Source organism: Cebus imitator, unplaced genomic scaffold (genome assembly GCF_001604975.1).
Source record: "Cebus imitator isolate Cc_AM_T3 unplaced genomic scaffold, Cebus_imitator-1.0 Scaffold63, whole genome shotgun sequence".
Lineage (NCBI taxonomy): Eukaryota > Metazoa > Chordata > Mammalia > Primates > Cebidae > Cebus > Cebus imitator.
In genome coordinates, this window is record NW_016107378.1 from 7,257,887 (window position 1) to 7,284,030 (window position 26,144).

Below are 26,144 nucleotides of genomic sequence, written 5' to 3' on the forward strand. Positions count from 1 at the left end.
AAGAACAGAGTCTCACTCTGTCACCCCAGGCTGGAGTGCAGTGGCATGATCCTGGCTCACTGCAACCTCTACCACTTGGTCTCAAGTGATTCTCCTGCCTTAGCCTCCTGAGTAAGTGGGGACTACAGATGCACGCCACCATGCCTGACTAATTTTTGTATTTTTAATAGAGATGGGGTTTCAACATGTTGGCCAGGCTAGTCGTGAACTCCTAACCTCAAATGATCCACCTGCCTAGGCCTCCCACTGTGCCTGGCTCATACTGCTGTTTCTTATCAATTGTAGGCATTATTCACTTTCTTTAAGATAAATGAGACAAAAACTATCCCACTTTTTCTAATATAGTTATGTTTTTTAGTTACCCACTACAGAGCCAAGTACTATACTACATTTATGGGGGGTTTTTTGGTACAACTTTTAATTTTTTTCTTGGATTTTTTTTTTAAGACAGTGTTTTGCTCTGTTGCCCAGGCTAGAGTGCAGTGGCACCATCTCGGCTCACTGCAGCCTCTACTTGGGCTCAGGCAGTCCTTCCACCTCAGCTTCCTGAGTAGCTGCTACCACAGGCACGCACCACCATGCTCGGCTAATTTATTAACTTTTTGTAGAGTCTAAAAGTTAATTTTTTGTATTGCCCAGGCTGGCCTCAAACTCCTGAGTTCAAGAGATTCTCCCACCCCAGCCTCCCAAAGTGCTGGGATTACAGACATGAGCCACCATGCCCAAGCCTTTCCTGGAATTTGTATCTGCCCTGTTTTCATCCACTTGTGAAATGTATTATGTATATATACCCTTAATGTTTTATAAGTATTTATTTCTATCTCTATTTAGCATCCTTTTTGGGAGAATACCCCTAAAACCTTCTTCCCTCCTCTAATCAGCCGGTTCCTCAGCTTGTCTGCTGCATAATTATGATGTTTGGACTTCTATTTGCCACTCTTGGGTTGTATAACTAATTATTTCATCTCCCTTATTTTTGGTGAATGTCACTGTCAGATAGGTTTCCTAAGAAAAGAATCCGCAGGAGTAATTTTCTGGGTCTTTATGTTGTATTTGATATGTAATGTGATAAATACAGAATTATAGATTGAAAATCATCTTCCCTTAGAATTTTGGATACAGTCCTGCTGACTCCCCACCCCCATCATCCAGAATTGAGAATTTGTGACATTCTTACTGTCATTTTTTGTATGTCTTGTTCCCACCCTGCTCCCAGGATTTTTCTTGTGGGACTTTTGAAAGTAATCATGCCTAGGTATTTTGTGTTACCTTTCAAGATGTTTCTGTCCTTTAGTTCCAAGAAAGTTGTAATTGTTTCACTAATTATGCTTGGCTTCTTATGTATTGTATTTATTTATTTATTTAGAGACAGGGTCTCACCCTGTCACCTTGGCTGGGGTGCAGTGGCGTAATCATGGCTCACTACCGCCTCAGCTTCCCAGGCTCAAGTCATCCACTCACCTCAGTCTCCTGGCTGACTGGGACTCCAGGCACATGTCACCATGCTTGGCTAATTTTTGTGTTTTTTGTGAGATGGGGTTTTCCATGTTTCCCAGGCCAGTCTCAAGCTCCTGGGCTCAAGTGACCCACCCACCTCAGCCTCCAAAAGTGCTGGGATTAAAGGCTTGTGACCTCACCCAGCCTTCTTGTGTATTTTAGTTCTGGGAAATGCTGTTATGTTATTTATGTGTTTATTGCCATTCTCTCGTTTTGAAATGCTAGTTATTTGGATTTGGGATATCCTAGGTGGACCTTTAAAGCCTCTTTTCTTATTTTCCCCATTTCTTTGTTTTCATGGTACTTTTAGAAAGATTACTTCGTTTTTGTCTTTCAGTTTTTCTATTGACTCTTATTTTGGCCATCATATTCTTAATTTGCCTGCATTTCTATTCTGATTCCTTTTTCTCTTCTTTTTCTTCCTTCCTTTCCCTTCTTTTAGCATCCCAATTCCTGTTGTGTGGGTTCAGTATCATCTTGTGTCTGTTGAAACCACAAGTTGAAATTTTGTGAAGGTTTTCTTCTGTGCCCTGCATTACCTAGTTGCCTGCAGTTCTCTGTGTGATCTGTTTAATTGGCTTCCAGCCTTTCTATTCAGGCCTTTCTTCCAGTGTGGGTGCTTTTGATGTTTGATGCTAACTCTGAAATGGAAGCTCTGTATCTGGGCAGAATCTGTCAACAGGTGGGCTTTACCTTGGGTCAAATAGAGCAGTAGCCCCTTTTGAGAGAGTATTTGTTTCAAGGGTCTTTCATGTGGAGAATAAATCTCTCCAGCTTGGCTAGTTGTTGCTTGTGGCCCACTCAGGAGATGTGATCAACTTTTCCTTATCCACGTGGCTGCACAGTAATCTCAATAGTATTTTTCCCATGTGAATTCATCCATTCACTTATTCATTTTGGATGGGCAGCGTCACTTACATTAACAGGCAAGACGCTTCCAGTTCTGGGTAAGATAGAGTAAGCAGGTCAGGCACAGTGGCTCATGCCTGTAATCTGGCACTTTGGGAGGCTGAGGCAGAAGGATCCCTTGAAACCAGGAGTTTGAGACCAGCCTGGCCAACATGGTGAAACCCTGTCTCTACTGAAAACACAAAAATTAGTCAGGTGAGGTGGCACACACATAATCCTAGCTACTCGGGGGGCCAAGGCAGGAGAATCGCTTGAACCCAGTGCCACTGCACTCCAGACTGGGCAACAGAGCAAGACTCTGTCTAAAACACACATACACACACACGTTAGCAAGATTAGATTGCTGAATATTAAATCAATAAAAAAAAAAGAGTACGCACGCTCCACCCTGTCAGTCCTACTGAATACAGCTATAAAACCCAGACAGAATGCATACAGCAACTATTTAAGGACACTGAAAAATATATAGTAGCAGGCAGATTTAGAACAAAGACCAGAATTTAAGGTATCACCAGCCGGGCACAGTAGCTCATGCCTGTAATCCCAGTACTTTGGGAGGCCGAAGCGGGCAGGTCACCTAAGCTCAGGAGTTCTAGACCACCCTGGGAAACATGGTGAAACCCCATCTCTACTAAAATACAAAAAACTCACTGGGCATGGCGGTACGTGCCTGTAGTCCCAGCTACTCAGGAGGCTGTGGCAAAGAATTGCTTGAGCCCCTTAGGCAGAGTTTGCAGTGAGCCAAGATTGTGCCACTACACTCCAGGTTGGGCTACAGAGTAAGATTCCATCTCAAAGAAAAAGAAAAAGTACCACCAAACCAGTAGTGAGTTTACCATTCGTTCCCCTCATTAATCCTCTAACATGAACCTAACACAGCTCCACCTGGAAGTAGAAATGGGCACTGGGACACACTAGGAAAAGCCTTCTGGTTTGGGCCCAAGGGACAGAAAAGGAAGCATTTAAAATTTAGAGTGAAACCTCCTCCTTTTTTTTTTCTTCTTCATTCTTACGCAACCCAGCCCTAAATAATCATGTATTGGTAGTGGCAATCGAAGCGTGCAGGAACCAAAATTCCAACATAGGAGGACCTTTCTTTCTAATTGGGGTTGTGGGCTCCATTGATTTTTCTCTCTGTGTGTCCTGGCTGGATCCAAGCACAGTTGCATAGGTACAAGGCAGAGCGGGTTAATCAAAAGCCCCAACTTTCTGGGTGGGGGACCAAAGGAGGATCCCCAGGAAACCAGAAAGTACCAGGTAGGTAGCAGAAAGGGAAGAGTTCAGGAAAGTGAGCCATGAAGTTGTTTATGATCTGTTTGGCTCATCCCCAAGCTACATGTGCAGGATCTGTTCCTAATCAGTGTTAAGAAAGGCTTTTGAGAACTGAATTAACAAAAAGACCAGTATCCCAGTCCTAGAATTGGCTACACAGTGGCATACATGTGGAATGGATACATAGCATTGCAGGACAGGCAAGGTGGCTCATGCCTATAATCCCAGCAGTTTGGAAGGCCAAGGCAGGTGGATTGCTTGAGCCCAGTAGTGAGTTCAAGGCCAGTCTGGGCAACATGGAGAAACCCTATCTGTACAAAATTTACACAAATTAGCTGGGCATGGTGGCATGTGCGTGTGGTCTCAGCTACTCCAGAGGCTGAAGTGGGTAGATCACTTGAACCCAGGAGGTTGAGGCTGTAGTAAGCTATGATGGCACCTCTGCACTCCAGCCTAGGTGGCAGAGCAAGACCCTGTGTCAAAAGTTAAAATGAAAAAATAGCATTGTAGGGCTTTGAAAACTGAACTGATATTGGAACCACAGCTCAGAAGACAAGTTGCAGCTTGCAGCCTGAATCTAGTTATGTCAACTATCTGCGAAAACAAAAGTTTCAATATCTGTAAGATTTAAACAAGATTGAAGACTTCATAATTCTTCATTGTTCAGAATGGATATAATACAAAATTGGCATATAAAGGGATAGGAAAATCTCAATTCTTGTAGGAAAAGACAGCAATGCTGAGATGACACAGATGTTGCACATATTTGACAAAAGACTAAAATATTCAACCAGGAACTGAAAATAGTCCACAGGCAATCCCAAACACTCTTAAAACCAGTAGAAAAAGAAAGTTTCAGCAAAGAAACAGAAGATAGAGGCACCAAACGGCAGAAGTATGTGGTGCTGAAAAAGTATGTGAAGAAATAATTCCTGGAGACATTTCAGGTTTGGCAAAAGATATGAACATGACGATTCAAGAAGTTCACAGAACACAAGCAGAATAAACCCAAAGATTTCCATACCTATACACATTGAAAGCACACTGCTGAAAACCGAGGACTTTAAAAAAGTCATGAAAGCATCCAGGGAAAAACACACTACATGTGGGGGAACAACAATTCAAATGACTATGACTTATTGCAAACTGCAAAGCCCAGAAGAAAGTAGCACAATATTTTTTAAGTGATGAAAGAGAAGAAATGTTAACCCATTTTCTTCTATTCTCAGTTTGCTGGTAAAAAAGAAATGTTAACCCAGAATTCTCTATCCAGTGAAATTATCCTTCAAGAATGAAAGTGAAATAAAGCATTCCCAGTTGAAGAAAAACTAAAGGGAAATTATTGCCCACAGTCTACTCCAGACAGTCTGTTCCTTAGGTAGTCTCCTAAGGAAAGTTCTTCAAATATAAATGGTAAATATCTGGGTAAATGTAGTAGGTTACTTTCTCCTCTTGATTTCTTTAAAATGAATTTCGTACAATGAAAGCAAAAATTATAATGTTGTCCAGTGGGGTTTCAAATGCATGTAAATAAAATGTATGAGATCACTATAACATATAACTTTGGAGAGAGGAAAGGAACCAGGAATAAAGAAGCCTGTATGTTGGTGTTCTAAAATTTGTACCGATGGGATTTGAATTTATGGAGGTGACAACACAGGTCAATGCTGTTGAAAGAATTTACTACTTATATTTGCTGAGAGAAGGGGACATGCCATGCTATGCAGGACCACAGGGAAAGCATCAGGTTTTGGTCACGAGGTAGATGCAGGCCAGAGGAAAACCTAAGCCAGAGACTTTTTTGGGTCTTCTCTGAGAAAGGGAAGGCAGAGCGAGGTAAATAGTTAAGATTAGATTGTTTGAATAATTCTCACAGGATTTATAGGTTGTCTGGTTCCTGGCCTTAAGTTGATTTAGTGCAGGGGAAATATTGGCTTGGTATGTAAAAATTAAAGAGATGGGAGAGAGCATGGCACTGGGTCAGGCAGTCTGCACCTAAAAGACATCCTCCAGACAAGCTGGGGACCACCCCTGGGAATTAGCTGGCTCTGGAAGGGGCAGCCTCTCTCATTGAAAGGTCCCCCAACATGTCAAATCATCATATGATACAGAAAATAAGAAACATGATTAAGTAGTACAGTTTTACGAAATGATAGAATATTGATAAGTAGACTGTGAAAGTTAATAGTATTGTAATCAGTAACATCACCACTTAAAAACTATATGAAGAGATAAAAATGCAGTAGTGGCTGGGCATGGTGGCTCTTGCCTGTAATCCCAGCACTTTGGGAGGCCCAGGCAAGTGGATCACGTAAGCCCAGGAGTTAGAGGCTAGCCTGGCAAACATGATGAAATGCTGTCTTTACTAAAAATACAAAAAATTAGCCAGGCATGGTAGTGTACCTGTAATCCCAGCTACTTGGGAGGCTGAGGTATGAGAATCACTGCCTCAGAGATGGAAGTGATGGAGGTTGAGAGATGAAGGTTGCAGTGAGCCAAGATTGCGCCACTGCACTGAAGCCTGGGTGACAGCAAGACTCTGTCTCACAAAGAAAAAAAAATGCGGTAGGTAAATTATTATACTAAGTGTTTGTGTAATGCCAAAAAAGACAAGCTAGAACAGGAGTCAAATATAGGAAGAAAGTGGAAAAAAGTAAAATGGTAGATTTGCCAACAATCACATTAAATGTAAATCGACACTCCAGTTAAGAGATAGGTACTATCAGAATAGATTAAAAACATGATCCAACTGTGGTGTCTTCAAGAAACTGAATTGAAATATTACAGTTAAGTGAAAACTAAAAGGAGGAAGAAAGACATGTGCCATGCAAACGTTATTCAGAAGAAAACTGGAGTGACAATATTACTATCAACAGCCTTCGGAGCAAAGAAAGTTACCAGAGATTAAGAGAAACTACATAATGATAAGAGAGTCAGTTCAAGAAGACATTATGTAACAGTGCTAAATGTTTTTATTCCTAACAATAGAGCTGTAAAATATGTGAACCAAAAACTGGCAGAACTGAAAGGAGAACTTGATAAATCCACAATTATAGTTGGAGACTTCAACACCTGTCTCTCAACAATTGATGGAACCATTAAACAAAATAAATGAGGATCTAGGATAACTCAGCACCACCATCAACCAGCCAGGTTCTAGTACACATCTGTAAAACATTCCACTTAACAGCAGAATACACATTCTTTATGAGCACCTGTAGAACTCTCAAGATAGACCTTATGCTAGGCTATAAAACAATTCTTAATAAATTTAAAATAATTAAAGTCATATAGTGTTTGACCACAAAGGAATCAAACTAAAAATCAATAACAGAAGGATAGCAAGAAAATCTTCAAAAATTTTAAATAGCACTTCTAAATTTATGAGTCAAAAGGGAAATTTTTAAAAATATATTGAACTAAATGAAAATGCAGCATATCAAAGTTTCAGGATGCCACTAAAGCAGTGTTGAAAGAGTATTTCTGCCACTTAAATGGTAAAATGTCTAAAAAAGAATTAACATCAATTCTACGCAGTCTCTTCCAAGAACTACAAGAGGAGAGAACACTTTCTAACTCATGTATAGCCTATATTACCCTGATGCCTAACAGACAAAAACAGTACCAAAAAGGAAAACTGTAGACCAAAGTCCCTTGTGAATACAGATGCAAAAGATGTATAGATTCTTAATAAAATGTTTACAAATGTAATTCAGCAATATGTAAAAGAATTATACACCATAATCAAGTAGGAGTTATTCCAGGGATACAAGCCTGGTTCAGTATTCAGAAGTCAATGTAACCAACCGTATTAACAGGCTGAGGAAGAAAAATAATCACAGGATTATATCAATTGATGCAATAAAGCCTTTGTTAATGTCAACACCCATTCATATTAATGATCCTAGAAAACTAGGTAACTTCCTCAATGTGATAAAAGAACATTGGTAAAAAATTTTCCAGGTTACATCATTCTTAATCATGAAAAAGACTGAATCCTTTTACCTGTAGTTCATTAACAAAGCAAGCGTATCCACTCTCACCACTGCTCCTCAACATAGTGCTGTACTTTCTAGCTACTGCAGTAAGGCAAGAAAATAAATGGCATATAAATCAGAAAAGAAATATTTGGAGATGACGTAATTGTCTGTAGGAATTCCCCAGGAAACTACATATACACACAGATCCTTGAACTTTTAATAGGAATAAGTGAATTCAGGAAGATTGCAAGATACATGATTAACATACAGCAATCAATTATATTTTTATATACTAACAGTGGACACAGAAACCAAAATTTAAAATAAAACACTGTGTGCAATCACTCAGAAAAATAAAATTCCTACAACATGAAATCTAGCAAAACGTACAGGATTTGTATTCTCAAAACTCAAAAGGCTAATAAAAAAGCAAATTAGATGTAAATAAATGAAGAGAAATACCAGATTGGTGGATCAGGAGATTCAGCAGATGTCAGTTATCCTCAGATTCATGTCACTTGCTGACACGTAATTGTCAGCACAATTGCTGATAAAATTCCAGCAAGATATTTTGTAGACACAGACAAAATTATTCTAAAATTTGTATAGGAAAACAAAGGAACTAGAATAATTATTTTAATTAATTTATATATATGTTATTGTACTTTAGGTTCTGGGGTACACGTGAAGAACATGCAGGATTGTTGCATAGGTACCTACATGGCAATGTGGTTTGCTGCCTCCATCCCCATCACCTGTATCTGGCATTTCTCCCCATGTCATCCCTCCCCAACTCCTTACCCCCTGCTGTCCCTCCCCTAGTCCCCCCAACAAATCCCAGTGTGTGATGCTCCCCTCCCTGTGTCCATGTGTTCTCATTGTTCGACACCCACCTATGAGTGAGAACATGCGGTGTTGGATTTACTGTTCTTGTGTCAGTTTGCTGAGAATGGTGGTTTCCAGATTCATCCATGTCCTTATAAAGGACACAAACTCATCGTTTTTCATGGCTGCATAGTATTCCATGGTGTATATGTGCCACATTTTCCTTGTCCATTCTGTCATCGATGGGCATTTGGATTGGTTCCAGGTCTTTGCTATTATAAACAGTGCCACAGTCAACATACATGTGCATGTATCTTTATAATACAACAATTTGTAATCCTTTGGATATGTACCCAGTAATAGAATTTTTATTTCTAGGTCCTTGAGGAATTGCCACACTGTCTTCCACAATGGTTGAACTAATTTACACTCCCACCAACAGTGTAAAAACGTTCCTATTTCTCCACATCCTCTCCAGCATATGTTGTCTCCAGATTTTTTAATGATCGCCATTTTAACTGGAGTGAGATGATACCTCAATGTGGTTTTGATTTGCATTTCTCTAATGACCAGTGATGAGCATTTTTTCATATGTTTGTGGGCCTCATATATGTCTTCTTTTGAAAAGTGTCTGTTCATGTCCTTTGCCCACTTTTGAATGGATTTATTATTTTCTTGTAAATCTGTTTTAATTCTTGTAGATTCTGGATATTAGCCCTTTGTCAGATGGGTAGATTGCAAAAAATTTTTTCCATTCTGTTGGTTGCCGTTTCACTCTGATTGTTTCTTTTGCTGTGCAGAGGCTCTGGAGTTTAATTAGATTCCATTTGTCTATTACAGCTTTTGTTGCCATTGCTTTTGGTGCTTTAGTAATGAAGTCCTTGCCTATGCCTGTGTCTTGAATGGTTTTGCCTAGGTTTTCTTCTAGGATTTTTGTGGTTTTGGGTCTTATGTTTAAGTCTTTAATCCACCTGGAGTTAATTTTAGTGTAAGGTGTCAGGAAGGGGTCCAGTTTCTGCTTTCTGCACATGGCTATCCAGTTTCCCCAACACCATTTATTAAACGGGGAATCCTTTCCCCATTGCTTGTTTTTATCAGGTTTGTCAAAGATCAGATGGTTGCAGATGTGTGGCATTGCCTCCAAGGTCACTATTCTGTTCCATTGGTCTATATCTCTGTTTTGGTACCAGTACCATGCTGTTTTGATTACCGTGGCCTTGTAGTATAGTTTGAAGTCAGGTAGCTTGATGCCTCCAGCTTTGAGGAATTAGAATAATTAAAGCAATTGAAAAAATTATAAAGAGGGAGCAAATCATTACCCAATTTTAAGACATTATACGCTTACAGTAATCAAAACAGTGTGCTCTTGATGAAGGGATAGATACATAGATTGGATCAGAATAGGGAACTCACAAGTAGCCCTACACAAGTATGGCCAAGTGATTTTTTTGACAAAGGTGCAATTCAGTGGTAAAGAATAGCCTTTTCAAGAATTGGTGGTGCTACAGCAATATTATACCTATAGGCAAAAACATGGATCTCAAGCTAAACCTCACCTTATTTTAAAACGTACTAAAAATGGATCATAGGTTTAAATGTGTAACTTAGAAGATAACATTGAAGAAGTCTTCAGTACTTCAGGCTTGGCGAAGAATAAAATCGTTAAACTGAACTTCCTTAAAATTAAAAACTTGCTGTCACAAACCTCCCTGTTGAGAAGATGGGAAAACAAACTACACACTAGGAGAAAATATCTACAAGCCACATATTTGACAGAAGACTCTTAGAATATATAAAGAGCTCTTAAAACTCAACAGTAAAAAAAACAAACAATGCAATTAGAAAATGGACAGGACATGAGAGACTAGGAAGGGTAGGGAGAGATTTGTTAAAGGATACAAAATTACAGCTCCCTGGGGAGAATAAATTCTAGTATTCCATATCATTGTAGAATGACTATAGTTAACCATAATATATAGTTTCAAATAGTTAGAAGGATATAGAGTGCTCCCAACATAGAGAAATGCTAAATGTTTGGGATGGATATGCTGATTATTCTGATCACTATGTATTATATGTATCGAGACCTCCCTGTGTGACCCATGAATATATACAATTAACTTGGCACAGCGGTTCATCCCTGTAATCCCAGCACTTTGGGAGGCTGAGGCAGGTGGATCACCTGAGGTCAGGAGCTCAAGACCAGCTTGGCCAACATGGTGAAGTGCCATCTCTACTAAAAATACGGAATTAGCGATGTTGTGGTGGCACATGCCTGTAATCTCATCTACTTGGGAGGCTGAGGCAGCAGAATTGCTTGAACCCAGGAGGCAGAGGTTGCAGTGAGCCGAGATCACGCCATTCTACTCCAGCCTGGGTGACAAGAGTGAAACTCTTGTCTCCAAAAATACACACACACACACACACGCGCACACACACACACACACACACACACACGTATATAGAGAAATATGTACACACACAATCATCATTTGTCAACTTAAAAAATGGTTTTAGAGATAGGGTCTCGCTCTTTTGCCCTGGCTAGAATGCAGTGACATGATCTTGGCTTACTGCAGGGTCAACATCCTGGACTGAAGTGATCCTCCTATCTCAGCCTCCCAAGTAGCTGGGACTACAGGCATGCAACACCACTCCTGGCGTATTTTTTGTAGAAATGGGGTTTCACCATGTTACCTAGGCTAAATTGAAAGAAAAAAACATTTTTTTTTTTTTTTTTTTGGCGACAGAGTCTTGCTCTGTTGCCAGGCCGGAGTGCCGTGGTGCGATCTCAGCTCACTGCAACCTCCGCCTCCCGGGTTCAAGTGATTCTCCTGCCTCAGCCTCCTGAGTAGCTTGGAGTATAGGCACGCACCATCATACCCAGCTAGTTTTTATATTTTAAGTAGAGATGAGGTTTCACCATGTTGGCCAGGATGGTCTCGATCCCCTAACCTCATGATCTGCCCACCTTGGCCTCCCAAAGTGTGGGGATTACAGGTGTGAGCCACTGCGCTGGCCTAAAAGAAAACTTTTTAAAGGAAGAAAGTGGACAAAAGGAATAAGTATTTTACCAAAGAGAATATGTAAATGATAAGTAGTACATGGAAAGATGTTTAACGCCACTATATTAGGGAGATGTAAACTAAGACCAAATACCACATTCCTATTAGAGCAAGTAAAATAAAAATTAGTGACTCTCAAATTCTGGCAATGTTGTGGAGAAACTGGATCTCTCAAACATGGTTGGGGAAATGTAAAATGGTATAGCCATTCTGAAAAATAGTTTGGCAGTCCATTGTAAAACTTAAGCACACCCTTAACATACGTCCCAGCAACAGTTGCCCTCCTGAGCATTTATCCCAGAGAAATGAAACTTGAGTTCACATAAAAACTAGCACATGATTGTTCATAGCAGCTTTATTTGTAATAGTTCCAAATAAGAGCAACCAAAATGTAGGGAGATGGATAAAAACCTGGTTCATCCATCCCATGGAATACGACTGAGCAGTAATAAGGAATGAACTCTTGATATGTGCAACAGCTTGGATGGATTTCAACATCGGCATGTTGAGTGGGAAAAAAAGCGAACCCCAAAGTCATGTATAATTCCATTTATATAGCATTCTTGAAGTTGCAAAATTACAGAAATGGAAAAAGATTGTGGGGGGTTAGGGATGGAAGGTAGGAGTAGGTGGGCATGACTATAAAGGGTTAATGAGGGAAATATTTGTGGTGATGGGATAGTTCTGTATCTTGACTGAAGTGGTAGTTTCAGGAAGCTGCACATACGATAAAATGAGTGCACATATGATAGAACTATATAGACAGAAATGTGTCTCCTGACTGTGAAATTGTACTGTAATTACGTAAGATAGAATGATTAGAGGAAACTGAAGAGTACACAGGACTTTATGTAGTACCTTTGCAACTTCTTGAGAACCTGTGATTATTTCAAAATTTTAAAACTTTAAAGCGACAACCTAAATACAGCATAATTTCAAACAAGTGAGAGCTAAATATTGCCTCTTTGGAAATCTTCAGGGATGCTGACCTCAGTATTTAACACTTTTGCACATTCAGGAAAAGGGGATAAGTTACAGTACTTTGTGTTTAACTCAGTTGATATGTTCACAAAAAAATAGCAGCCTGCTCTATTAAAAAGACAGAGCTTGGCCAGGTACAGTGGCTCATACCTGAAACACCAGCATTTCAGAGGCCAAGGCAGGCAGATTGCTTGAGCTCATCAGGGATTTGAGATCGACCTGGGCCACATGATGAAATCTCATCTCTACAAAATACACAAAAATTAGCCAGGTGTGGTGGTGCATACCTGTAGTCCCAGCTACTTAAGAGGCTGAGATGGGAGGATCGCTTGAGCCCAGGAGGTGGAAGTTGGCAATGAGCTGAGATCACGCCACTGCACTTGAGCCTGGGCAACAGAGCAAGACCCTGTCTCTGAAAAAATAAGACACAACTCCTCTATCCAGCACCAGTTACCTCCATGCCTCACCGCCAAAATCATAAATACTAAGGTGCTTTTAGAAGGAGGTAAGGGAGCTCATATATCTGGTGTTCTATCTACTTACAAAAATTTTGTATGTTGCTATTCATTCGGGGTGGCTGGCAAAATATTAGTAATTTTTAGGAAAAATTATAGATTAGTCTCAAACCTTTTTGGAAGGCCAAAAAGGTTTTATTGGGGCAGGCCGAAGGCCCACCGCTCCATTAAGTTAGGGAGAAAATAGGGATGAGGCTTTTCCCGGTTTTAGTCTATTTATTTACCCCACATCCCTTTGTCTCTACTCTGTTTACTCATGTTAACTTTGTGCTGGGTGGCTGTCTCAGTGGGAGGTCAAAAAGGAATTACCTGTTAATAGTGTTTACTCTGGGCTGGAAACCTAAAGCTTTTATCATTTGTGTAACCATTCTTGTAACTCTGTTAATTATCCACAAGTGTGTTAACTTAGAACCTCTGTTGTAAAATCTTGAGGGAATACATGTGTGATGGACAGAGAGGGCCTAGGTCGATTTGTTGCATTTTGTTCTCTGAAGCAACCTATGGCCATCCGTAGCTCACTTGAAACACTGTAATGGTGTGAGAGTCCATTCATTCATCCATCATTAAGTCAGGGTCTGCAAGTCAGACTTCAGCAGAGGTGACCCACGTCTCAGTTGTAGTTCTAAATCATTGATGCAGCAAGGAATGTTTATACACGTTTGAATACTCTCACTAAAGTTGTGTGACTACCATCACAGCAAGAATATGGTATAAGTACAGGCTTTTACTTACCTCTTCTTGACTGATGCTATGCAGGTTAAACTTTTTGGTAACACCATTCTAATTTTAGTTTGAAATATGGATCATAGATCTCCAGGCTCATTACCTACAAATATCTCTCCAGAAACAGCATTGTTAATATTTAGTAAGCACTTACTATGTGCAAGGCACTGTTGTCAAGACTTTAACTTCCATTATCTTCTTGAATTCCCTCAAAACCACTGAGATTTCATTCCGCTTATAGTTGAAGAAACTGGGCTCAGAGGGATTAGGTAACTTGAGCAAGATAGTATCGGTCATATGGCTGGAATTTTAGACCAAGGCAGTGACCCCAGAGCCGAAGTTATTAACAGATATGTTCCTGTGTGTGTGTTTGCTTGCCTGCTTGATTCATGCTTCTGACTCCAGTAGCAACTAATTGCTAAGGGAACCCAGTTCCCTTTCTTGCCTCATTTCAACCCCCTTCAATACCAACATCTGAGAACAGCAGTACTGTCCAACATTCACTTGTTCTATTAGATCTGCATTTAATTTAACAGTCTGGTTTTCTGTAGGAAACAGACATAAACTCATATAGGATATAGATTGTTTCAACCACTGGAAAAAAAATTTTTGTTTGCTTCTTAATAAACTTGCTTTTGCTTTGCAAAATAAAAACCAAAAAAAATTAATGTTATTCTTTATACCTTCAAGAAATCTGGAAACCAAGGGTAACAGTACTAAAAGTCAAGATTTGTTCTCTAGTGAATCACTTGATTTGATAATCTTATTTCTTGATTATATCATGGAAGTAATAAATTACTGGTAGCAAGCAGAGATATCTTTTCACTAGAGATGTAAATCCAGCCTTGGGATTATCCACTACGTAACTCAGCAAATCCCTAAGATCACATTGCATAAAATGTTACAAAATACTGACCTTTTAAATTTGGATGCAAATCATCTAAAGATGATTTAAGCAAGGTATATCTTTTATTTTCAATGTTTTATTTAAAACATGACATTTTGTTCAAACTTACAAATATGTTTGTGATTTTTATAAAATCAGCCTGACATTTGTAGTTACATGTGCAATTTATTATGTGCTAAAAGGAACTTGTGTAAATTGACCTAATTTCTTATTTTCTCTTTGCAGGAATATATTAAAGGAATCTGTGAACCTGAACTAGAAGAAAGAGAATGTTACCCCAAGGCCATGCACTGCATTTTTGTTGGAGCAGAGAGCCTGTTTCTGAAAAGCTTGATTCAGGATACTTGTGCCGACCTCTGCATTCTGGACATTGGCCTTCTTGGCATCAGAGGAAGTGCTGAGGCCGTGGTCATGGCTAGGAGTCACATTCAACAGTTTGTAAAGCTCTTTGAAAATAAGGAGAACCTACCCAGTAGTCAGAAAGAATCAGAGGTAAAAAGAGAATTCAAACAATTTGTTGAAGCCCATGCAGACAATTACACAATGGATTTGCTGATTTTGCCCACTTCCTTGAAAAAAGAACTTTTGACACTCACACAAGGTGAGGAGAATCTCTTTGAAACAGGGGATGATGATGTTATTGAAATTAAAGATTCTCAACAAACAGAGTTTACACAGAATGCTGCTACAGGGCTGAATATTTCCAGAGATGAAACTGTTTTGCAGGAAGAGGCAAGAAATAAAGCTGGGACTCCTGTTTCTGAGCTTACACAACAAATGGACACAGTCCTTTCTAGCTCACCAGATGTGCTTTTTGACCCAATAAATGGTCTAAGCCCAGAGGAAGAGGCACTTTCCCATGAGAGAATGTGTCAGAAAAGGAGATCTTCTGATTCTGAAGAAAGGCATACCAAGAAGCAGTTTTCTTTGGAAAATGTTCAGGAGGGGGAGATTTCACATGATGCTAAGACATTGGCTGAAAATGTAATAGTTGACCTGTCTGATTCTTCTACCGATTCTGAAAATTTAAGTCCAGATACAAAAGACACTACTGAGGAAATGGAATACAACATCCTCGTAAACTTCTTTAAAACCATGGGCTATTCCCAAGAAATTGTTGAAAAGGTCATTAAGGAGTATGGACCATCTACTGAACCATTATTGCTCTTAGAGGAAATTGAAAAAGAAAATAAAAGATTCCAAGAAGACAGAGAATTTTCAGCTGGTACTGTGTATCCAGAGACCAACAAAACCAAAAATAAAGGTGTTTATAGCAGCACAAATGAGCTTACAACTGATTCCACTCCAAAGAAAACACAGACTCACACACAGCAAAATATGGTAGAAAAATTTCCTCAGTTACCATTCAAAGGGGAAGCTAAACCATGTACCTCAAATTGCAGAATTAATACTTTCAGAACAGTGCCCATAGAACAGAAACATGAAGTCTGGGGTTCAAACCAGAACTATGTTTGTAACATAGACCCTGAAACTGATGGCCTTTCACCTTCTGTTGCCTCTTCAAGTCCCAAAGAAGTCAATTTTGTTTCAAGGGGACCTTCAAGTCACCAGCCCAGAGTTCCTGTTTTTCCTGAAAATGGTTTACACCAGCAGCCAGAACCCTTGCATCCAAATAATATGAAATCTGCCTGTGAAAAACGTTTAGGATGTTGTAGTTCTCCTCATTCTAAGCCAAATTGTTCAGCCCTTTCTTCACCAATGCCACTGCCCCAGCTGTTACCTTCGGTTACTGATGCAAGGTTGGCAGGACCTTCTGATCATATTGATTCCTCAGTTACTGGGGTCCAAAGGTTTCGAGATACTCTAAAAGTACCCTACAAGCTGGAATTAAAAAATGAACCGGGGAGAACGGATTTAAAACACATTGTTATAGATGGGAGCAATGTTGCAATTACGTAAGTCCATTTTCTGCAGATTATTCTATTTTAAATAGGGCTCTAAATGGTGTCTCTGAATCACATGTATATAGGAACTATACATACATGTTGTATATTGTTGATCTGTAGCCTTAGAGTTGAATGGTGGAGGGGAATGAGAACCAACTGGTTGGAAAGGTTTTGTCAGTTCATCTTCAGGATTTATGAACTTTACTTCACCCTGCTGAACTTAATTTCTAAGGCCAAGAGAGGATAGAGAATTATCTTTTCACATTGCATTGTTAGTGATATGTAGTATAGTGACTTTTAAGTCATTAAATTCTTAATACTGTGAGTACCATTATGTTCTAAAGAAGACAATAGAGCTTAAAGCAAAAGGATTTTTTTTTCATCTTATGATGGAATATGCCAGATCTCTAGCCAAGAGTGTGCAGTTGCAATAGGTGTGAGGTACTTCTGTGGATAGAGCAATGGCAGTTTCCCTTCAAAGGAAGTTAGTTAGTTTGAGCTTCATTGTGGGCCTCTGCTCTTATTAAAAGTTTATTTGTTTTTAGTAAAAGACATCAGTTAATGAACCCGTCATTTCTAGTTAGCCTGTCTTGGAACTCCTCTTAGTTTAAAATCCTCTGATTTGAGTTTCTTTTCTCAGGGGCAGTTTAAGATTGTGGCTAAGAAGAGTGAGAGGGTCAAGAGTCTCCCTACACTTTGGACCAGCTGTTTGATTTGGGGCAGGTCACTTAACTGTTTGGAGTTTCAGTTGCTGCAGTCTGTTGCCTTTTGACCTGTCCTTAGGGACATCTTTACCATATCATTTCAACAACTGTATTAAGTCTGCCTTCAGTTTTCAAAACCAGTCCCCCACTGCTAAATTTCAGGCAAATGAAATTTAGCAGTTGATGTGCACAAACAATAATTTATGAATCTGGCAGCGTCCTAAACCAAGAGAGGTTCAGAGATCTTCACCCAGCAATGAGGGCAGGCAGTATTTATAGGCAGAAAAAGGAAGTGCCCTCCAGAAACAGCTTGATTGACTAGGGGTTGGCATTTGCCTTATCCATGCATACTGTTATGAGGCATATGCCTTATATGGATATGGTCTGAACAGTTGGCAGCCTGTGATTGGCTGAAGCTTGGCTGCTGTGATTGGCTGAGACTCCGCCATATTTTTTACAAGAATACTCTTAGGTTGCAATTTGTTCACATAGTAAGTTTGCAGATCTCTATGGATGGAGACAACTTTACGCCAGATTTAATCTAACACCAGTGATTTCGAAGAAATACTCAAGGTCTGGCATTTTAAGTAGCCACAATTCAAGAAACAGGCCACCTGAACATGGAATGAGGGAGAAGTTGCTAAATCTTAACAATGCTTTTCCGAATTGCTGAATGTTAGTGTAACTTATTTTTTAGGAGTTCTGAGAGATCAGTTAATGCCCTGAGTTTTTAAGAATACCTATTAGGATTGAAAAATGGATTGAAAAATAAGTGTTATTTTTGAAATACATGTTTATTATATATTTATAATTTTTGTTTTGTAAATTGTTTTATTAGGATTTTCAAATACACAAGATAATGACTTCCCACCTTCAGCAATTACCACCTCATGAGCAGTTTTATTTCATCCTGGCCCTCACCTCTGCCTTCCACACCTAATTTGAAGGAAATCTCAGATATATGTTCCTAAATATTTTAGTATGTATTTTTTAAAATATAAGGATTCTTTTGCTTTTTATTTGAATGAATTATCGATGCTGTGTTTTGCTGTCAAAAAGAAAATGCCATCATTTCAGATGTTAAAATTTGAAGACAGGCAGCAAAAATATGCAATATGCTTATCTTCATTTCCAAATAATACTGTTTATTGTCATTGCACTTTGGTTTTTTTGGCAGCCCTATTAGGGGAAACCCAGCAAATGACCCGCAGCTGCATAGCGATATCTAAGCAAAAATGTCAGACAACTTCAGTCACCCACACCCCAAGCCCGGAACAAGTTCTTCTTTGTTACGATTCCTTGAGCCAACTGGTGACACAAAATTTAGGTCACAATTGTGAGCAGTATTCATTCTCTTTCACTTTCCTACACATGGAAAGATTTTCCAAATTGGTATTCAAAGAATAGGAAATGCAAGTTACATAGAATGAGCAATGATCATGATGGTTTTTAAAAACCTTTTGGGGTAGTTAACAGGGATATTTCTCAGCAGGGTCACTGTTGAAATTTACAGTGGTGCTATCTATCCGTGACAGGATGTTTTGCAAATCTAGTCCATCCCACTTTGCTTATAATATCCTTCCCTAGTCATTGTGACACCCTAAACACACTCCCACATATTTCCTAATGCCCTGAGTACAGTATCATCTCTTTTGAAAACCACTAATTAGTACACTAAGGGAAAGCTGCAAGCTGACTTTCATTATTATTATTTTTTTTTTTTGAAAACATTGTTTTGGGAGGATTTGCATTTTCTTTGGATTCACAAATGTCCTTGTTTAAAGGCAATACTTTTACAAAAGAATGTGTTACTTTAAGAAGACAGACTTGTACTTAGTTTGATGTAAATTGATCTGAAAATGTCAGTAATTAAGATTTACCCTTATTCTAGGAAGAGACTGTATAATGAGTATTGAGTTTTCTTTTGGAGTGAGATGTAAGTGGTGGTTGCATGGCATTGTGAATGTAGTAAATGCCATTGAATTGATTATTTTAGTGATGTGAATTTACCTCAGTAATTTTTTTGGAAATCGGAAAAAAAATCAACCCTTATTCTAAATTAGTTGCTTCAGTGTTAAGCATGAATTAACTTTGACCAGATTCCATGAAGAAACTGATTTGTGTCTCTTCTTTCTGTTCAATGAACTACCTCTAATACCCATGGTCCCTGATACATAGTAGGAGCTCAGTAAAAACTTGTTGATAAATTAAAAGCAAATTAGAATTTTTATTCTTTTTTTAAGAGGTAAAGTCTCACTATTTTGCCCAGGCTCAGACAATCCTTCCTAGTAGCTGAAGCTATAGTCACGCCTTACCATGCCCAGTTTAGGATTTTTTTTTAGTGACTTTTTACCACCCATTTTCATGGTTACTGTTGCAGTGGCCAGTTTAGATTTTTAACTGAAGCCATATATTTAGTGCAACAAATTTTGGGGATAAAGCCCAAACACCCATTATTATGTGTCAGGCACTGTATTTTTTAAATGAAACAACCTTCACACCAATTGTGAGGCGAAAGTTATAATTTATACAACATGAAATGTCTTAAATCTTTTCCAGTGTTACAGAGATAGAGATTTGGACCCATAATGTCTTTTCCCAGAGCTGCCATATACCCTGTCTCCTCCAACAGAAGCTAAAGTTGGAATTTTCAGGCCAAGGCATCATTGGATACTTAAGTCTTGGGTTACATAGTGCTGCTGACTGAAGCTCACTGATTTGACCCAAGTAGTTGGGGAAGTAGTTAAAAGGAAATGTGAGTCCTTAAGCAATAGGATCCGTGGGTGTGAGCCCCACCCTAAAGCAGCCTAGACCCACCCTTCGATGTATTTTTGCAAAGCCTTTGTTCATTTGCCTATCCAGTATGAGGTCCGCAGCCCCTTCCACCTGTGAAAAATTTCACAGCGCCCTGTTTTTAATGCTGCCAATTTTGTATATCTTGTTTTTTCCCCCTCATAACCATGAATGAGTCAAATGATGAGTAAGTGGAAATTGTTTGCAGTGTATGATATGGCTAGACAGCACAGTAGTGGCCAAGAAACATTTGGGCACTGTCAGCCTGAAACTTCATAATGAGAGCCCCTGACTTATATGGGGTGATAATTTTCCATGTAGATGAGATTTGCCCCTTCCCTTGCCAGAATTATGTATATTGACCATTTTCTCATGTTAGTCTTTTCCATATTAGGTTTCCATTAAAAGAAATTCCTTTTTCCTGGGTAACTCAGAAAGGGCTTTCCACTGTTCCCCACATTTTCCTGTCTGGTGCTATGGCTGCCATGAGTTTTTATCTACTATGTGTCACCCATCTCTCCTCCACTTTGGACACTTTCTTTCAGTTGCCAGCATTCTATAATATGGCAAACAACTAGATGATATAAGTTTTATCCAATTATATGGAAGCAGGCACTTAAATCTCTTGAGGGCCTGCACACCTGGCCTCCCAGACTTAATAACTGTTCATTCTGCATTTGAAGCTGGGAGCCCCAGAGCTTTGGCCTTCCCGTAAGTAGCAAGGTGTTATCATATATATTTTTTGTCTCTGGGTCAAAATAGACCTTTGGTCTGGGTTTACCTGTCAGCATGCTACTCTGGTCCGATTGTAGAGAGGCTAGGAGACAGTGATGAGTAAGCACATGTCTCCTGGTCAAGGTATAGGACTTGAAGTAGGAAGAAGAGTTTTTTTTTTTCTTTGAGGTGGAGTTTCGCTCTTGCTGCACAGGCTGGAGTGCAATGGCGCGATCTCGGATCACCGCAACCTCCGCCTCCTGGGTTCAGGCAATTCTCCTGCCTCAGCCTCCTGAGTAGCTGGGATTACAGGCACGCGCCACCATGCCCAGCTGATTTTTTTTGTATTTTTAGTAGAGACGGGGTTTCACCATGTTGACCAGGATGGTCTCGATCTCTTGACCTCGTGATCCACCCACCTTGTCCTCCCAAAGTGCTGGGATTACAGGCGTGAGCCACCGCGCCCAGTCCGGAAGAAGAGTCTTTAGTGGGCCTTCTATATTATTCTGAGGACAATAATTTGACTCCACTTAAAATTTTGTTGTTGTAGTTTTATTTTTTGGGTAAATTTATATGCTCTCCACCAGAATTTTGAACCACTGTTTTAATTCCACTCCTGAGATTTTTTAAGAGTATCAAAAGTGATATGATCTTATTACTCAGAATAATACTTTGGAATTTAGTTGAGAGCTGATGTTTCTAGAAACTCACTTTATTCCCCATCTAGACTTGTAAGGAGTCTAGGGCAGCAGAATTCATCAGTCTGCATTTCCACCCTTGTTATGTGGTGACCCAGTGGAATTGAACTGGGTACTCTTCCTCTATCCAGTTCCTGTTCTTGCCATCACCAGAAGCTGTTGAGGAAAAGAGGGAGAGTAGTTAGCATACATTTGTATCTGTCAAATAACCAAGGAGCCACCTTGAAAACTTTTTCAGTGCAGTTCTCTCAAGGGTTATCCTTTTGAGGACTAAATATACACATTTCTTGGTTTTTCTAAGAACCAGCAGGTTACTCTATTATGGATTTTCAAATTAAGGCTGTGGTTGATACTAACTCTAGGCATGTTCCTGATGTTAAGCAGTTAGAGTGATGGGTGTTTATTATTTTTGAAAGATTAAAAAAGGCCCCCTTTAAAAAACCACCCCCCCAGTCTTTTTTCTAGTTACAAATGTCTCTTTGCTACTTTCTTGCCATATTTGAATGCTTTTAGATAAAACACTCCAGAATTATCAAGATTGGGTTTGTTTATTTACATATATTTTCAGGGGTAAGGGCCTCTGAAATATCTTGGTTATGGTTCACTGAAAAAGAAATAGCCTTTAAAAACAGGAGTTTGTAAGTAGCTCTTCAGAATCTCACAGAGCATTAGATGTTCATAGTGTCCAGCATCTTCCTGCTCTCAAGAAATGCAGATGCAGGTGGGATGACAATCCCGCTGTGGGGTCGTGGAAAGGGCACTGGCAGATGTGAGGGAACCAGAGTCTGGTCCAGCTCATCCCTCTGCCTGTGCCACCTAGGCAGGCTGCTCAATCCCTAGTGATTCCTTTTTCTCTCTAACCCAGGCATCTAAATGCCATTCTATCTCTGTGATTCTGGTCCACCACATAGGATTGGAACTCAGAAGAGGAAGGAGGCTGAGAGAGGCCCTGTGTCTAGAAATAGCTTCATAGATGAAGAGGGGTCAGAATTCAGTCCTGAGGGCATTTGAAAAAGTTACAAGAGCATTGCACATATGGAAAGCAACACAAGGAAAGGCTCGAGACCAGGAGGGGTGAGATGGCAAGACCTGGCCAAAACTAAGAGTGTTGTCACATAGTAGTGGGAGGGTCACTTGGCCAGATGCTGTCAGATGAGAAAGGGTCCTGGAAGCCAGGCAGGATTAGGGTAGAAGGACAGTGCCTTTGAAGGCCCTGAGCAGAATCAAAGGCCTCAGCTGCATTTAAAGGTTAGTATCACTGGAATTTGCAGGGTGGGTTGGAATTAGGAGAACCTGGGTTTACCTTGGGACACGTATGCCCATAATGGCAGGACTTTCAGGTGAAGTATTTCTACAAAGCAGTTTTGATGTGCAGAGAGAAGACAGGACTGAAGATGCAGGGGGTACTGCTACTGGAATCTAAGTGACCATTGAAGCAGTGAACTTAGATTATGCTAATCACATAATCACTGTTTGAAATTTTAGTCTTTTTTTTCTTTCTAATACCCATGAGTAGACAAATTACCACCTGCAGAATTTTAAACTTTTAACACGTTTTATCTCCACTTTTAATTAACTGTTGGAGAGTAAAATTTAAGTACTTTCTTCCTTTCCAGTGACATGTGTTATGGATGGAGGCGTGGGCATTTTTTAATCCTCTATACCAGGGATTGTAAACTGTGGGCCAAATCAGGTCCACCACCTGTTATTGTAAATGTGGAACACAGCCACACACATTCACTTACAGTTGTCTGTGGCTGCTTTCACACCATAGTGGCAGAATTGGGTGGTATGACAGAGACTGTGTGGCTCTTAACAGAAAAAGTGTGCTGACCTGTGTTCTATACTGTTCCTTGGGCTTTTTTTCTTTTTTTAACCTTTTTTCTCTGCTTTCTTAAAATAGCCTTTCACAGCCCCCATTTAGCTTCATTTGAGTCTTGCCCTCAACTTGTTTCTCGTAAGCTATAAACTGGGTAAATATTGCCATTCCCAGAACAGAGTGGAGCCTTCTGGGGGCAGGACACAGCAGCATCTTTGGAGGTTGCAGGGGTGATGACCGTGTCACATCTTTGTCCCTTTCTTCCGTCACGGGGAACAGGTATTATATGGAGCTCACTGCCTTCTATCACAACGGCATACCCAGTTAGATCAACAAAATGCAAGAAAAATCCTAAGATACTATTAAGTGTTCCATCCCCTACAATGGATTCCATCCTAACTTTATGCAGCTAAATCCCAAAAAATATAAGAATATTGAAGGAATAATTGCTTATTGTTTGTTGTATGTGTAGGTTACCTTTTTATGGTGAAACTTAATGTGCTTTAAACAGAAATACATTTTACTTAATTTCCTTTCTTATTTCTAGCCATGGTCTGAAAAAGTTCTTTTCTTGTCGTGGAATTGCAATTGCGGTTGAATATTTTTGGAAGCTTGGCAACAGAAACATCACTGTATTTGTCCCTCAGTGGAGAACAAGGCGTGATCCTAATGTCACAGGTGAGGCAAACTGGTTTTTTCAAATTTCTATTGAAATGTTTAATGAGTCAGCTTACAATTACAACACATGCTATTTAGAATAGAGCTGTGTGTCATGGGCAACAGCTTTAAAAATGAAATTGTAAATCAACTGCACCTAGCAAAACATCAACTGAAAAGTGCCACAGCATCAGAAATACTAGGAGGTAGGGTGGAAAGTTAACATAGTTGTTTATAGGGAACTTATGTTAAGCTTAATATAAATCATTTCCGTTAACCATAAAGTACTTCTGGCATACCTGCAGGCCACACACAAAAGATTTGATCTTACTATGAATCATGAAATGTTCAGAGAAACTTCAGGTTGTTTGTGTTATAGGTCATGATAGGAAGGTAGGTGAAAGGGCTATGCCAGGCAATTTAACACATCAGAGTGCCTGGAAAAATAAAGTCAATTGTGGGGAGGGAGGGTGAGTACAGGACTTGCCCCGCACATTAAACAGGAAGTGAAATTTAGTCACTAGTGGGGCAGAAATGGTCAAACCACACAGTTCCCAAGTATTCCCAACTTCCCCCATTTTGAAGAGCATATTCATCGTAACAGAGGGTACATGAGGCATGTGACACATCCATTCATTTTGTTATTTTTGCAGTTGGATCCCTGAAGGAGTCTTTTAATCATTACACATGCTCTGCATTGCTTAAGTCGGTGATGAGTACTATTGTAGGGGATTCAGGCCTGGGAATCTCAGGCCCTGAGCTTTTAGCTGCTTTCGCCCATCACTGGTTTTCTAAAATGTGGCTTTGGCCCTCCATTCTCCATTGTCACCACCCACCCCCATGAAAACCAGCAAATATTTGCATGAGCACCTAAGAGAAGCTGGATAGGAGACCAGTAGGAGGAGGCTTCAACAGACTCTTGGCATAGGGACCTTTTTTGGGATTGGGTTAGAACCATTTGTCCCTCCTATCCCTAGATCTGCCCTAGTCCCACCCTTACCCTCTCTCAGGGTCTCTTGTCATCCCTGTCTTTGCCCTCTATTTCTTATAGTGTAGCTCTGGAAGAGTTGTTGAGAGTAGGCTTCATTAAACACCCAGGCTGGAGTGCAGCATGCAATCTCAGCTCACTGCAATCTCCGCCTCCCAGGTTCAGGCAATTCTCCTGCCTCAGCCTCCTGAGTAGCAGGGATTACAGGCACGCACTACCACACCCGGCTTATTTTGTATTTTTAGTAGAGACAGGGTTTCACCATGTTGGCCAGGCGTGTCTTGGACTCCTGACCTCAAGTGATCCATCCGCCTCAGCCTCCAAAGTGCTGGGATTACAGGCATGAGCCACCACACCTGGCCTACTCCTCTTAAGAAGCAATGAGTTTAATCTTTTTATATTTAAAAAATAACTAAACTTAGTTCATATGTTGTTTTTGCCTTAGTATGGGTCTGGCTTGATTGGTTTGTTTTTTCCCTTCCCAGTGAGTTAGTAAAATTGAGTCAACAGAAAAAAAGGTTTTCTACAGCTCTCCAAATGAAACATTTGAGTGTACTTTCATTTATTGATACATTTGGGAAAATAGCCCTTTTCTGAATGTGTATTCAACTTATTTCATGAACAGAACAGCACTTCTTAACCCAGCTCCAGGAGCTCGGAATATTATCTTTAACTCCTGCCCGGATGGTCTTTGGAGAAAGAATTGCTTCTCATGATGACAGGTATGAAAGGCCATTCTCCTTCCTAAGGTGGGAGTGGGGTGTTGAGGAGCCAGCCACCTGCTCTCCTGACAGGTCCACACACTCAGAGGACCTGTTGGATGTGGGGATTTTAATATTTATGGTCATTAAGGTGATATGCTCAATGATATTTGCTACATGGTTTTAGAAACATCATAAAAGAAACTGTTTGTGTTTAGTAAAACATAGAAAACCTGTAAGTAAAAGCAGATATTGTAATCTTTTGTTGGTACATGCTAAAAGTAATGTTTGTCTTAGTGTGGTAGGCTTGAAAATGGTTTTCAAATATTATCTCCTCCCAGTTTACTTTTGGTCAGTGATTTAGCCTATTATATAATGCCTGGGTCCTCAGCGTTCCTTCTACATAACAGAAGTATCTCAACTGACCCTACTGTGATAGGAGTAAGCTACATTTTTTTTTCTTTCTTTCTTCTTTTTTTTTTTTTTTTT

The 26,144-nt window shown here is 39.8% G+C and overlaps 1 protein-coding gene across 1 annotated transcript in view; it reads left to right on the forward strand.

The window, feature by feature from the left end:
• The window catches only part of N4BP1 (NEDD4 binding protein 1), a 72,774-nt gene that overhangs the window by 37,573 nt on the left and 9,057 nt on the right, over positions 1-26,144 (forward strand). The window contains exons 2-4 of the mRNA XM_017530171.1: positions 14,900-16,590; positions 23,857-23,987; positions 25,580-25,676. Of these exons, the coding sequence (XP_017385660.1) occupies positions 14,900-16,590; positions 23,857-23,987; positions 25,580-25,676 (1,919 nt within the window). The remainder of the gene's footprint in view (positions 1-14,899; positions 16,591-23,856; positions 23,988-25,579; positions 25,677-26,144) is intronic.